This window comes from Fistularia commersonii, chromosome 2 (genome assembly GCF_037954325.1).
Source record: "Fistularia commersonii isolate RoL2024-O1a breed Wild chromosome 2, RoL_Fcom_v1.0, whole genome shotgun sequence".
Lineage (NCBI taxonomy): Eukaryota > Metazoa > Chordata > Actinopteri > Syngnathiformes > Fistulariidae > Fistularia > Fistularia commersonii.
The window spans coordinates 28,015,794-28,029,668 of NC_141285.1; the positions used below are offsets into that span (position 1 = coordinate 28,015,794).

A 13,875-nucleotide genomic window follows, 5' to 3' on the forward strand; every position below is an offset into this window, starting at 1 on the left:
CGGACAAGCGTGGCCGAAGCCGGCGGAGGGGACCGGGAGCACCCGATGCCCCGGTGCTCCCGGTCCCCTCCGCCGGCGCGTTTCGGGGGAATGGCCGTTTTCCGTCCGAAAGCCGCCGCCGCGGTTCAAAAGACGGAAGCCGAATGGACGAGCCGCCGCGGCCGGACCGGAGCGCCCGCTCGCCTCGACCCGAATCGTCCGGGGAACGCAACCCGGCCGCAGGACGCTTCAAACCGCCGCGGAGTCAAAGAGGTTCCGCCCGGCGGACACTTACCCCCGGAGGGATGAGCCGAGGCGGCGCTCGCAGCCACCTAGTGCCCGCGGGGACGCCGCCTCGGGCCGGGGACGGGCGCCGCCTCTGCCGGGAGGTCCATTTGGCGCTGGGGGTGCCGGTTCTTGGCGTGCCGGTGTAACGGGGGAGGTCGTAGTAACAGTAACGGCTAGCTAAGTTACGTTACATGCCGGTAAGTTGCCGGTCTTGGAGCGGCCGCGGCACGTCCATCCGCCGGTGTCCGTCCGCCGCCCTCCGCGCCGCTTCCCGTGGTTCCGGACGGCCGCCGGACATTTAGTTTACCTTCTCCACGGAGACTCCGACTTCCGCATCCCCGGCGTGACGTAGAGTGACGTCAGATGACGCGCCGCCGGCCGGCCCCGCCCACCGGCGGCGGAGGGACGCAACAAAGAGCCGCCGCCGGCGGGCGGAACATCCGGGTATCCTGCCGCCGCCTCCGCGGCCTCTGGCGCCACCTGCTGGCGGGACGCGGTCATTACACCCGGGTCACGGCGAACGCTCGTCCGAATCTTCTTGTTTCTGCAACTGGACTTGAAGACGTTTGAGCCTTTCAACCCGCCCGGAACCCTGACGGGTGTGTCGGAAACTCATTACAGCTGAAGACGCCTCTCGGGTGAAACGTCTTCAAGTGAGGAGATTCATACTGATTCATACAGATTCAGACTGATACCACCAAGGAGCTCCACTGAACGCCACAGGAGGTCTTTCCTACCTGAGGCTATCAGACTTTTTAATTCCTCTTCCTTCAGCCGCAGGGAATCTTCAAATCTTTGTAGTTAATAGTTAAGACAATTTATATTTCATTGTATTTCTTATTCTTCCTCCTTTCTACTATTATCTATTACTGTTATGTTTTTTACTTGAAACTCTGGCACAACAATTTCCTTCGGAATAAATAAAGCTCATCTCATCTCATCTCATCTCATCTCATGTCCTGATGCCAAGACGAGAAGATTTCGACCAGACGCTCATTGACGCTGCATCCATTCTGCGACCGGGAGGAGCCGGGACTCGAGCCTCTGTCAGCAGCCAATCAGCTGCCTCCGTCCGGCCCGCAGCCAATCAGCTCCATCCAACCCTCTCCCCTTCCTGTCCTCCTCTCCATCCACGAAGCTCCTCCTGCAACCTCAGCATCTTCTTCCACGTCCAAACCATCTCAGAGTGAAAACATCTGCTGTCCCTCAGAAGGACTCCTTCCTAAAAATAAAGGTTGTAACAACAGTAGAAGGTTCTAGTAATGGTGGAATATTCCAACAACAGTGAGGGGGGGTTCTAACACTAGTAAAATGTTCTAACAACAGTGGGAGGTTCTCAACCACAGTGGAACGTACCAACCACAGGCGGGGGGGGGGGGGGGGGGGTTCTCATGGCAATGGAATGTACTAACAATACTTGTGCATTTTGAGTTTTACCTGAGGTGAAAAGTGAACAAATGTAATCTGATTAGGATTCTGACAAGTCTTTCTGTCACAAACACACACACACACACACACACACACACACACACACACACATACACTTTGAAAAGTGAGGAGAAATCGGGGTTTGTCCTTCAGAACCCGTCCAAACACCAGGAACTTCTAGAATGTCAGAGGTCACTGAATAAGAGAGGTTACTTCTGAACTTTAAATAAAAAGGACTCCTTCCAGTTCCTCTCTTTCTCCTCAGTTCTGACTCTCCATCTCTTCTTGTCTCAGTGACTTCCATCTTCTCCACCTTCCTCTCCTTCTGCCTGACCTTCTGTCCTCCACCCGTCCACGGACCTCCTCCCTCTGTGGGAGTGAAGACCACCACGGAGGTTCAACCTGATCCATTGGGAAACAATCGTCTCTTACGGGAGTTCCGGTCCGCGCCGCCCCGGGACCACGGCAGGGGCTCGACCCCCTCAAAACTCCTTCAATTATCACTCTAATTATTATATCAATAAATCTACAAACACAACAAATCTGTTCAGCCAGGGGAAACACAAAATATTTACAAAAAACAATCCTATCGATGCTAATGCACATACACACAGATATCTAACATACTTTTCCCAAAATAAAATTTGGTCTTACTGCCTCTTTCAATTATTCATCAATAAAATATTTTCATTTATTTATTTTTTATTGAACATAAACAGTATAAACAGATATACATATGTACGAACAAAGATGGCAAGGTAGAATCGAATGTCAGTGAATCAACCTGGGATGAGGAAGCAGAGGACAGAAGGACATTCCTTCTGTATGTAACCAGAAGTTAACAGTGTTAATGGTTTGTGAGAAATGTTTAATGCTCCAGGAAAAGAAAATAAAGGGGAACAGACAAATAAATAAATAGGTAAATAAATAAAAAATAAAAACAAATAAATTACAAGGGGAATATAACATGTATTTAACTTGGTGGATCACAAGGAATCTCAGACAACAAACTGTATATTTTTTGGTTTTTGGATTTTTCCATAAGTTTTGAGGTTGTTTTTTTTATAATTCAAAATCGTTTACGAAGAAAGTAAAATTTGGGGAACATTTTTGCATTCTGTTTTTGTGAATGAAGAACTTGGCCAGGCCTAAAATAACATTGACACAGAGTTCCTCTCTTTTGTGCTTAAAAGTAAACCAAATGTTATATCATCTCTTGAGAAGGAAACTGGTGACGATGGAAAATTATCTTTAACCCATTTTTGAGTTTTAGCCCAAAAGCCTTGTACTTTTTCGCAGGAGAAGAATATATGGTCTTTATCAATCAAATATACCTTTTCATGAGCGCGAAGGTCTTCCGGTCTGCAGAACCCGGAAGCTCGGAGGAGCCGCTGGTTCCGTTCATGTGTGTGTGTGTGTGTGTGTGTGTGTGTGTGTGTGTGTGTGTGTGTGTGTATGTGAGCATAGAAAGAATTACGTTTTGTCAGGGAAACGGTAAAACATCTATTTAGTGCCGCAGCCGCGACACACAAGCCTGAAATACAACAATCGGTTTTTTTTTGTTTGTTTTTTTGTTTGCTGATTAAGAAAACTGCATTCTTTTATTTATGTCAGTGGGTCAACTGATTAAGAAAATAAGAACTCAATCTGCAAAGACTAGTGAGCTAAAACCACCTGTGGCTGAAAGTCTAGTTATAATATTCCTTGCCATAAAAAGTGACCACTTACAGAAATACTGTTTACATGCTAGCATTAACTAATTAGCTTAAGACAGGCTGGTGACAGTTCAGTCTTGACGCTACGCCACTTATCCTAACTTATCCTAACATACCCTAACTTACCCTAACTTACCCCACTGGTAAAAGTTACCCTGCCGACCCACCGACGGCTGGCAGGAACATCAGATACTTCCATTAGTGTGGCTCTTGTCCCGAGGCTGCCAGGTTTGGCAGAACGGGTTTTTTGAATGAACATAAATAGTCCAAACATATACAAGAACAGATATACATATTTACGAACAAACATGGTAGAATCGAAAGCCAGTGAATCAACCGGGGATGAAGAAGCGGAGAACATGAGGACATTCGTTCTGAAAATAATAAAATACGACGAAGTGTTGTGACTCCAGGAGGAAGAAAACCCAGAATCACTGCATCAAAACCATCGTTCCCAGAAACACAAGAACCACAGAACACATGCGTCAACAAGTATTTAGTTGTATATTTTTAGTATATATTTAGTATATTTTTGTGTTTCCCCGGTTGAACACATTTGTTGTGTTTATCGATTTGTTAATTAACGCAAAAAGGCCGCGCCTGCGCAGAGGCGGCCGCTCCAAGCCGCGCCCCCTCCCGCCCTTTAATTAGCGCGCGGACAGGTGCGCGCCAGTACGCGCACGGTCGGCGCCGCCGTGACACGCCGAACATGACGACCGGGAACCGGACGGACTTCCGCCCGCCGCTCGCCGAGCTCGGCTTCGAGCGGAGCTTCGACGAGAAGGCCGCGCAGCGCTGGATGCAGGAGCACTGGTGACACACACACACACACACACACACACACACACACACACACACACACACACACACACACACACACACACACACACACACACACACACACACACACACACTTCTTCGTGAGTCTTTCATAACGTTGGCCCCGCGACGAGGAGACCCGGATCAAATGACCGGGACTCGGACCCGCAGGTGCTCTGACGTCATCAGAGCGGCTCCCGGTGACCGGGAACGGTCGTGAGGTCGCGGCCCCTCCCCCGCCTTCCGTCCCAGGTGATCGATAAGTGTATCGATTCCCCGCAGGAGCTGGGCCTTCCTGCTGAGCGGCCTCTACCTGGGCCTGGTGTTTGCAGGCCGCCGCTTCATGAAGCCCCGGCCGCGGATGGAGCTCAGGATGCCGCTGGTCCTCTGGTCGCTGGGCCTCGCCCTCTTCAGGTGACACACACACACACACACACACACACACACACACACACACACACACACACACACAGATGCTTGGTCTCCTGTAAGCCAATGAGAAGTGTCTCCATGGTAACCGATGATGTAGTCAAATTAAAGCTTGAGGTGTGTGTGTGTGTGTGTGTGTGTGTGTGTGTGTGTGTGTGTGTGTGTGTGTGTGTGTGCGCAGCATCAGTGGCGCCGTGCGCACCAGCTCCTACATGCTCCATGTTGTGATCCACGGCGGCCTCCGACAGTCCGTGTGCGACCAGAGCTTCTACCACGGCCCCGTCAAGTTCTGGGCCTTCGCCTTCGTGGTGTCCAAGGCGCCGGAGCTCGGTGAGAAGCCCCGCCCCCCGCCGCCGCCGCCCGACCAATGGGACGCGTCCCTTTGACCGCGTCCTCGTGTCCCCAGGCGACACGGCGTTCGTGGTCCTGAGGAAGCAGAAGCTGCTGTTCCTGCACTGGTTCCACCACGTGACGGTGCTGCTCTACTCCTGGTTCTCCTACAAGGACATGGTGGCCGGCGGAGGCTGGTTCATGACCATGAACTACGCCGTGCACGCGCTCATGTACAGTTACTACGCGGCCCGCGCCGCCGGGCTGCGCGTGCCTCGCCGGCTGGCGGCGCTGATCACGGGCGCCCAGCTGGCGCAGATGGCGGCGGGGCTGGCGGTGAGCGCGCTGGTGTTCCGCTGGCTGCGGCGAGAAGACTGTCCGTCTCGCCTGGACAACGTGGCCTGGGCGGCGCTCATGTACCTCAGCTACCTGCTGCTCTTCGCCAACTTCTTCTACCACGCGTACCTGCGGCGCCGCGCCAAGGAGGAGTAGTTTTAGCGGCTTCCCGGAGCCGGGAAAACGCCGCTCACGGAAAAAAGCATCCGCGTGGGAAGTGGCGTGTGAGCTTCGGAGTCTCTACGGTCCGGACGCCCCGAACAGGCTCCGCCCTTTTACTAATCAATCAATAAATAAAGGTTTTAACAGAAGGATCGGGCTGGTGGATTGATCGGCGGTGAAGGTCTGAGCGTCCGGCGGCTCCTCCGGCGTCTCCTCGGGACTCGCCGCCTCCCAGGATGTAGATGTTTGGAGAACAAACTCCATCTGGTTTGCTGTTTGGCTTCCGGCAGCTCCTGATCCACCGCAGGAAGCTAATCTGCTGGTCCTGAGGCAGCCTCCTGCTCACACACACACACACACACACACACACACACACACACACACACACACACACACACAGCAGAGGGTGAAACGCCCACTTTGCAGTACGACAAGCGCTGTCCTTGAAGGCATCACGAGCAGGCAGGTCTGAAGACCTTCTCGGCGCTCCATCACAGATCCTGTGTGACATCACGGCCGCAGACCCGAACTAGCATAATGCTAACAGCGGTTAGCGAGCGGGTCCCTGTGCGTCGCTACGTGTCGTTAGCGTGGGCGGAGCTACAGCCCGGCAGGTGGAGGAGGCCGACCTTCAACCGGCGTCCGGGATGACAGGCGCCGGCGGCCATGATGGCGCCAGGCGAGCCTATAAGTGCAGGTGTGGACGGGCCGGTCCGGTCCGGACCCCCGGCGTGCAGCAGACTCATGGACTCCGTCCACGGGTTCTCCAGCCTCTTCAACAGCTCCTGGATGAACGCCACCCTGCAGGCGGCGCTGCACCTGCGGCCGGCGAAGGAGAAGCTGGGCCGGCGCCGGCCCGCCGACCTCCGTGCGCTGTCCCGCACGCCGCGCTTCGCCAAGCTGTTCCTGGCGGCCCTGCGGAGCCCGGAGCTGACCTTGGGGGCCGCCGAGCTGAGCCGGGTCCTCCGGGCCCTGTCCCGGGACGTCCCCTCGCTGGTCGCGGGCCGGGAGAACGACCCGCTGGACCTCCTGGTTCCGTGCCTCTTCTGGCTGGAGCGGTGCGGGATCCCCACCAGGATCCAGACGGTCCACGCCTGCAGGTGCTCCGGGTGCCGGCCGGCCTCCACGCGCCTGTCCCTGCCGGGCAGGGCGGTGCTGCTGGGCCCCGGGGCCCCTCAGGAGGCCTCCTTCAGGATGGAGAGCTGGACCGTCCCCCGTCACGTCGTGGACCCGGCTCTCACCCTGGTCCCGTCCTGCGGCCCGGCCGCCGAACCCTGCGAGAACTGCGGCTCCGCCGTGGCGGCCGACGCCCGCCTGTTCCCCCCGGCCCCCGACGTGGTGACCTTCAGGGCCGACCCGGGGCCCCCCCGCCGGCCCGGCTCCGTCCCGGAGGAGGTCCGGCTGGAGGTGGACGGAGACGCGGCCCGGGTCTACAGGCTCTCCTCCGTCATCTGCCACGACGGAGGCGCCCTCACCGCCGGCCGCTACTGGACCTTCCTGAGGACGGGAGGCGGCGGCGGCGGCGGCGGGCCGGCCCAGCTCCTCGCCCACGGCCTCATGTTCCTCTACGAGATCTGCCCCTTCGCTGGGATCACGCAGGACCTGGACCGGCTGCACCTGGACCCGCCCGCCGCACCCGCTGCCCAATGAGATGTTTCACGGCCTCAGCTCGGGCCTCCTGTGGACCCGCCTCGGGTTCTGGGTTTGCGAGTCCAGGAGGCTGAACTCAAAGCCCCCAGAGGTTTGCACTCTGGAGACCAGGACTCATCTGGACTCTGGAGTCAGACCTTCATCTCACCTGGATCGGACCAGAGACACACCCGGATCTCACCGGATCTCACCGGATCTCACCCGACCAGGCTGTTATTTTGTTCTGTCATAAAACGAGATTTGAAGGACATCTTGTTTCTCCTCATGATTTAGGACTCTTAAGATCTGGGACCTCCTGGGTCCTGGTTCTCCAGCTCCTCATGGTACTTCAGGTCCCTCAGGCCTCGCTTGTCCAGGAGCTGAAGAACATAAAGAAGAACATAAGGAGGCCGGGTCTGCCTGGCCTCTGCTGAGGCCTGCAGGATCCCGGTGCAACACCTGGGCCGTGATCTTCCACGGCGAGGCTGCCATGGACGCCGTGATGTCACCACAGACACCCCCGCTGTGACATCACAGGGGGCGGGGCCTCCACCGACGGGGGGCGGCGGTGGTGGCGAACGTACTGCTGGTCCTCAGCCTTCCTCCGCTGCCACGTATTTACTCCTCCAATATTAGCAGGCCAGGGGGCGGAGCCTGCTGAGGTCATGTGACCCCCCAAGCTGTTGACCAACAAAACACCCCCAGGTTTCTTTACAGACCTTTAATATTGACTCAGTCAGTGGACCACAGGGTGTGTGTGTGTGTGTGTGTGTGTGTGTGTGTCAGGGCTGGCTCTGCTCCATGGCCCTCCAGCTCTTCCACAGCAGAAGGTCCCTGCTCTTCCCCAGGACCACCAGGCTCCTGGGGACCTTCAGCCCGTTGAACTGGCCCACGCCGTTGTCGCGGCCCATGGCCAGCAGCATGGTGACGTTGCCTAGGAGACGGGACAGCGTCAGGTACGAGGGCGTGGCGAGCGGCGGCGGCGGCGAGCGGCGGCGCCCACCTGTGCGGTAGGACGTCAGCGGCTTCCCGCTCAGACTGTTGATGATGTTGCCGACAGCGACGGCGGCGTGCAGGCCGGCGTGGTACGCCATCTTGGGCTCCCGGAGGTCAGCGCAGTCGCCCACGGCGTAGATGTTGGAGAAGCCGTCCACCTGCAGGTGCTCGTTGACCTTCAGGGCGCCGTCAGCAGCAAGACTGCTGGCTGACACACACACACACACACACACACACACACACACACACACACCTGCCATTAGCAGAAGCTGTGGAGAAGGTTGTGGAGCACCTGTGGACTCACCCAGGGCCGAGCAGTAGGCCTCAGCGTTGACCTTCAGACCCACGCAGCTGATGACCAGGTCACAGGTCAGACGCATGCCCGTCTCCGTGGTAACCACCATGTTCTTCTTGGTTACATTAAACTGCAGCTCCTGGAGATTGGACACCTTCTCACCTGAAATACACAGTAGCCTCAATACACACACGCACACACACGCAAACACACACACACACTTACCCAGCAGAAGCTCCACCCCCTTCTCCAGCAGCACCTCCTTGGCCTGACGCCTCACACTGGGCAGAAGGTCAGGGTCAGCCAGTCCGAACTTGGAGTGGATCAGAACCACCTGAGGAACACCAGTGATTACACACACACACACACACACACACACACACTGAGGAGTCAGAGGAACAAGGTGGAGAACTCTGGTGGACAAAGGTAGCGATCACAGGTTTGGATTCAGAGCATGTTTATTGGTTTGGAGGTCCAGGAACATCTCACAGGTTCTGCAGAGAACATCTTCTTCATCCCACACAGCCAAGGGTGCTGCTGCTGGCTGTTTGCTCCTTCTGACCAGCTGCTCTCCATCTGTTCCTCACAAGTTCCTCACTAGTTCTTCAGCCGTTCCTTAGTGGTTCAACACCAGTTCCACAACTGGTCTTCGGCAGATCTTCACACGTTCTCCGGCTGTTCCTCGGCAGCCCTTCTGCCATTCCTCAGCTATCGGTCTGCAGTTCATGGCTCGTTCTCCAGCTGATCATCACCGGTTCTCCAGCTGTTCTCCAGCTTCTCATGGCTGGTCGGTTCTCCTGCTGGGCAGGCTCCGGGGTCCCGGGTGGCTCCGGGTCCGGGGGTCTGTCTGGGTCCCGGGTCCCGGGGCCGGCGCCTGGACGGCGTCCTTCTGCGGGAGCTTCTTGGAGATGAAGGGGTGCTGGAGGGCGTCTCCGGGGGGGATCCTCTCGTCCCAGTCGGGGTGCAGCATCTGCCTGAGAAGGTCCAGGAACTGCCGCTCGGCGCCCTCGGCGGCCCGGCCCCGCTCCTCCTTGGCCCAGTCCAGCGGGAAGCGGGCGTCCCTCAGGTTCTCCAGGCTCTTCACGGGCTCCAGGACGGCCGGGTCGTACTTGGCTCCGAAGCGCATCTCCTTCTTCAGCGTCCACTTGCCCTTGCGGCGCTCGAAGAAGGCGCGGGTCTTGGTGCCGCCCTCCAGCAGGTCCTTCTTGGGCCGGCGCAGCCAGAGGTCCACCAGCCTCAGCACGTCGTACTCGAAGTGAGCGCAGCGGAAGAGGGCGCGGCCGGTGAAGAGGCAGGCCAGCACGCAGCCCAGGGACCACATGTCGATGGCGGGCGTGATGGGCAGGCCCAGGATCACCTCGGGCGCCCGGTACCGCAGCGGCTGCATGCTGCGGCCCTGGTGGTTCTCCCAGGCCGGGAACGCCGAGCCGAAGTCCACCAGCTTCACCCTGAAGGACGCCGCCCGCCGGTCCACCAGCATGACGTTCTCGGGCACCACGTCGGTGTGGATGACCGTCTTGCTGAGGGCCTCCAGCGCCCGCAGCATCTGCCGGCCCACCTGCCGGATCTCCCCGAGCCGCAGGAAGCCGCGGTCCGACAGCAGGTTCCGCAGGTCGATGTCCAGCTTCTCGAACACCAGGCACACCAGGTCTTGGTGGACGAAGAGCTCCAGGAAGCGCACCAGGTTGTTCTTGTCGGGGTCCAGGTCGTTGGTGCGGACCAGCATCCTCCTCTCGTGCTCGGCCAGCCGCAGGACGTCGTGGCTCTTCTTGAGCATCTTGAGGGCCACGCTCTGCTGCGAGTCCACGCGCACGCAGTGGACCACCCTGGAGAAGGAGCCCTCGCCCACCACCTGCCGCAGCTGGTAGTTGTACTTGTTGCCCGTCAGGATCTGGCCCTCCGAGCTCAGGCTCTCCATGGGGCGGCCGCGCCACCGGACCCCGCGCACTTACGGACGCCGGCGCCGATGTCACACAGCGCCGCCCGCCCGGCCGTCTTCCTCGCCGCTGTGATGTCACAGCGCCGTGACATCACAGCCGCAAAGGCGGAGCAGAAGCTCCCGGTATCTACCTTCTTCTCCGGGAACTCCGTCTTGACCTCGGCCGCCATTTCCACCCCTGTGGATCCGCCGCCCACGACCAGCACCGAGTCAGCGGACTGCACCTGCGCGCGCGCACACACACACACACACACACACACACATGAAGAGGCCAGGGAGTGTGTTTGGCGCCGGTCGTCCCATCCTGGTACCTGTGACACCAGTTGTTGGTAGGCCTGGACGGCACTCTGCAGCGACGTCGCTGCGCTCAACTTCCCTGGAAACGGACCGCCGGTCCCCGTGCACAGGATCAGGTGGGAGTAGCACAACACCTGGACACACACACACACACACACACACACACACACACACACACACCCGCTGAGACACAGGACACACACCTGTGCACTGACACTCACACCACACAAACACTGACAGTGGGTGTAGAACTAGTAGTAGTAGTAGTAGTAGTACTAGTATAAGTCAGTGGTAGTGGTGGTTTAAGGAGTGAGCAGTGACAGTGCCAGTCGTGTCCAGTGAGCATCCGGTGTAAAATTTGTGCCAAAACCAAACGTGAATCAATCAGAAGAATCCAATACCGTATCGGTGGAGATCTGATCTGGGATTCTGGGACTGAGAGGAGGGACTCTGAATATCAGGACTATGACAGGAGAAGGTAGAGAGTTGGTGGACATGATGCAGAGAAGGAAGGTGGATATACTGTGTGTCCAGGAGACCTGGTGGAAAGGTAGTAAGGCGAGAAGCTTAGGAGCAGCTTTAAGTTGTACTATTATGGTACTGACAAGAAGAGACATGGAGTAGGAGTTATCTTGAAGGAGGAGTTTGTAAGGAACGTTCTTGAGGTGAAAAGAATGTCAGATAGACTTATGAGTCTGAAACTGGAAATTGAAGGTGTGACGCTCAATGTTGTTAGTGGCTATGAACCACAGGTGGGATGTGAATCTGAAGAGAAGGAGAAGTTCTGGAATGAGTTAGATGAAGTGATGCAGAATATTCCCAGAAATGAGAGAGTGGTCATTGGTGCAGACTTCAATGGACATGTTGGTGAAGGCAATAGAGGGGATGAAGAAGTGATGGGCAGATTTGGTATCCAGGATAGGAATGCAGAGGGACAGATGGTGGTAGATTTTGCAAAAAGGATGGAAATGGCTGTAGTGAACACCTTTTTCCAGAAAAAACAGGAACATTGGGTAACTTATGAGAGCGGAGGTAGGAGCATGCAGGTAGACTACATCTTGTATAGACGAGGTAACCTGAGAGAGATTAGTGACTGCAAAGTAGTTGTAGGTGAGAGTGTAGCCAGACAGCATAGGATGGTGGTCTGTAGGATGACTCTGGTGACAAGGAAGATGAAGAGGACAAAGGCAGAGCAGAGGACAAAATGGTGGAAGCTGAAAAGGGAGGAGTGTTGCATGGTTTTCAGGGAGGAGTTGAGAAAGGGTCTGGGTGGTCAGGGAGAGCTTCCAGATGATTGGACAACTACAGCTAGTGTTATCAGGGAGACAGGTAGAAGAGTACTTGGTGTGTCATCTGGAAGGAAAGTAGATAAGGAGACTTGGTGGTGGAATGAGGAAGTGCAGGAGTGTATACAGAGAAAGAGGTTAGCGAAGAAGAAGTGGGATGCTGAGAGGACTGAGGAGAACAGACAGGAGTTCAGGGAGATGCGGCGAAAGGTAAAGATAGAGGTAGCAAAGGCAAAACAAAGGGCGTAGGATGACTTGTATGCTCGGTTGGATATTAAGGAGGGTGAGAATGATCTATACAGGTTGGCGAAACAGAGATAAAGATGGAAAGGATGTACAACAGGTCCAGGTGTGTTGTAGTACTATTAGTAGTAGTAGTAATAGTAGTAGTAATAGCCGTAGTAGTACCTGTCCCCCCTCCAGGAGGACCCTCTGCTGGTGGGGGTCGACCCCGCTGACCCGTCCCTGGATGAAGCTGCTTCCGAAGGTGGGCTCCAAGGGGATGAAGGTCTTCTGGGCGAAGCCTAGAGGTCCGAGACGACGGAAGAACGCTCAGACGGCGGCCGTTTTGCAACGGGCCTGTGGAAGTAGATGTTTGAGAAGACGAGCACCCACCGGGCCGCACGGCCGCCCGCAGCGCCGCCACGTTGTGGTGGAACACCTCCTTGATGTCGATCAGCGTGAAGGAGACGCCGCGGGCCTTCAGCTCCTGGGCCGCCGCCACGCCGCCAAACCCCCCGCCCACCACCACCACGTGCACGTCCTGCTGGAACGACACCTGAGACCCCATGTCTGACACACACACACACACACACACACACACACAGTCCAAGAAAGTCAGTTCAAATTAAAAAGCAGGGTCGAACACCGGAAATGATGTGATACTAGACACCGGAAGTGGCCGCTAAGTTAGATAACTGTCCTGGAAATCATCAGGAGGTAATAAGAGTGAAATAAAGACGGGGAAACGTCAGCGAGCGTTTCCTGGCTATGACGTATTTCCGGTCCTCCACTTTTTTTTAAGGAAACTCGTTAAAAGCCGACCCTTTCCGGTCGGCGCGGATCCAGAAAAGAAAACCGGATCCCTCGTCCGGGATTCCACCGGAACGACTTTCCCGCGCGGGACAGGTAAGCGTGGGGCCGTGACGTCACGGGGACTCACCTGTGGCGGCTGGGGCTCGTGCCTCCGTCCGCGGTCACGGTTTGTTTTCACGCGTGACGTCAGAATCCCTTCCGCACCGAGCGCCAATCACAGAGCGGCTCCTTCCGGACGCCTTCACGAGCCGTGGAAATTCGCAGCACTCTGACGCGAACCTGTGAACGTCTCACGGGCTGAACTTTGGCGTCTCCATGGCAACCTCCATGGAGTCCCATCCCTGGCGCCTTGATTATTGATTATTGATGAGAAGAAGCATCTAGAGAAGGAAGATGTTTCCACTTGAAGGAAACCACCTTCATCCTCGCCGCCACCAGCGTGACGGAGCGGCGGTGTGTGTGTGTGTGTGTGTGTGTGTGTGTGTGTGTCCTGGCGGCAGGACTGCGCACTGCAGCCTCCTCAGCGTCGTCAAGGCGGGAAAAAGGAAGGCGCAGCTCCTTTCAAAATAAGATCCGGGACCGAGAGCAGGACCGCTGCCCAGACCCGGTTCCTGATGAAGCGCTTCTGCCTCCCGGCATCTCCTCAAGCCTGCTGACACCTCCAGCCTGGTCTCCAGACCTCCTCCCTCCCTTACAATTTTTTTTTCTATTCCTTTTTCCACTTCTTTTTCCAGATGATTGGACAACTACAGCTAGTGTTATCAGGGAGACAGGTAGAAGAGTACTTGGTGTGTCATCTGGAAGGAAAGTAGATAAGGAGACTTGGTGGTGGAATGAGGAAGTGCAGGAGTGTATACAGAGAAAGAGGTTAGCGAAGAAGAAGTGGGATACTGAGAGGACTGAAGAGAACAG

General features: G+C 56.3%; 3 protein-coding genes across 4 annotated transcripts; 1 reads left to right on the forward strand and 2 right to left on the reverse strand.

The window, feature by feature from the left end:
* Positions 1–4,119: 4,119 nt before the first annotated feature.
* On the forward strand, positions 4,120–5,480 carry LOC147236931 (very long chain fatty acid elongase 6-like). Its single transcript, XM_086163126.1, has 4 exons — positions 4,120–4,223; positions 4,512–4,643; positions 4,840–4,988; positions 5,065–5,480. The coding sequence occupies exons 1-4, from the start codon at positions 4,120–4,122 to the stop codon at positions 5,478–5,480; spliced, it is 801 nt and encodes a 266-aa protein (XP_086019252.1).
* A 2,341-nt stretch (positions 5,481–7,821) lies between these two features.
* aifm2 (AIF family member 2, ferroptosis suppressor) lies at positions 7,822–13,323 on the reverse strand. Of its 2 annotated transcripts, XM_086176321.1 has the most exons (9): positions 13,091–13,275; positions 12,544–12,720; positions 12,337–12,452; positions 10,657–10,776; positions 10,477–10,569; positions 8,632–8,740; positions 8,416–8,568; positions 8,119–8,319; positions 7,822–8,049 (listed from the first exon to the last, which is right to left on the reverse strand). In XM_086176321.1, the coding sequence occupies exons 2-9, from the start codon at positions 12,716–12,718 to the stop codon at positions 7,898–7,900; spliced, it is 1,119 nt and encodes a 372-aa protein (XP_086032447.1). In that variant the 5' UTR covers positions 12,719–12,720; positions 13,091–13,275; the 3' UTR covers positions 7,822–7,897. The 2 variants fall into 2 exon arrangements, with proteins under 2 accessions (XP_086032447.1, XP_086032443.1); XM_086176317.1 differs by having other exon boundaries at positions 7,822–8,319; positions 13,091–13,323.
* On the reverse strand, positions 8,847–10,468 carry LOC147236933 (homeodomain-interacting protein kinase 3-like). Its single transcript, XM_086176345.1, has one exon. It carries the CDS (start codon positions 10,322–10,324, stop codon positions 9,185–9,187), a length of 1,140 nt encoding a protein of 379 aa, XP_086032471.1. The 5' UTR covers positions 10,325–10,468; the 3' UTR covers positions 8,847–9,184.
* Positions 13,324–13,875: the final 552 nt, after the last annotated feature.

Excerpts from the sequence above, each read along its gene's own strand:
- LOC147236933 (XM_086176345.1), bottom strand. The coding sequence starts at position 10,324 with ATGGAGAGCCTGAGCTCGGAGGGCCAGATCCTGACGGGCAACAAGTAC.
- LOC147236931 (XM_086163126.1), top strand. The coding sequence starts at position 4,120 with ATGACGACCGGGAACCGGACGGACTTCCGCCCGCCGCTCGCCGAGCTC. Across the intron at positions 4,224-4,511 it reads CGCTGGATGCAGGAGCACTG|GAGCTGGGCCTTCCTGCTGA; the intron begins GTGACACACACA and ends GATTCCCCGCAG. Across the intron at positions 4,644-4,839 it reads CTGGGCCTCGCCCTCTTCAG|CATCAGTGGCGCCGTGCGCA; the intron begins GTGACACACACA and ends GTGTGTGCGCAG.
- aifm2 (XM_086176317.1), bottom strand. The coding sequence starts at position 12,718 with ATGGGGTCTCAGGTGTCGTTCCAGCAGGACGTGCACGTGGTGGTGGTG. Across the intron at positions 12,453-12,543 it reads GCGGGCGGCCGTGCGGCCCG|GCTTCGCCCAGAAGACCTTC; the intron begins GTGGGTGCTCGT and ends TCGGACCTCTAG. Across the intron at positions 8,741-10,476 it reads CGGAGTTCCCGGAGAAGAAG|GTGGTTCTGATCCACTCCAA; the intron begins GTAGATACCGGG and ends GGTGTTCCTCAG.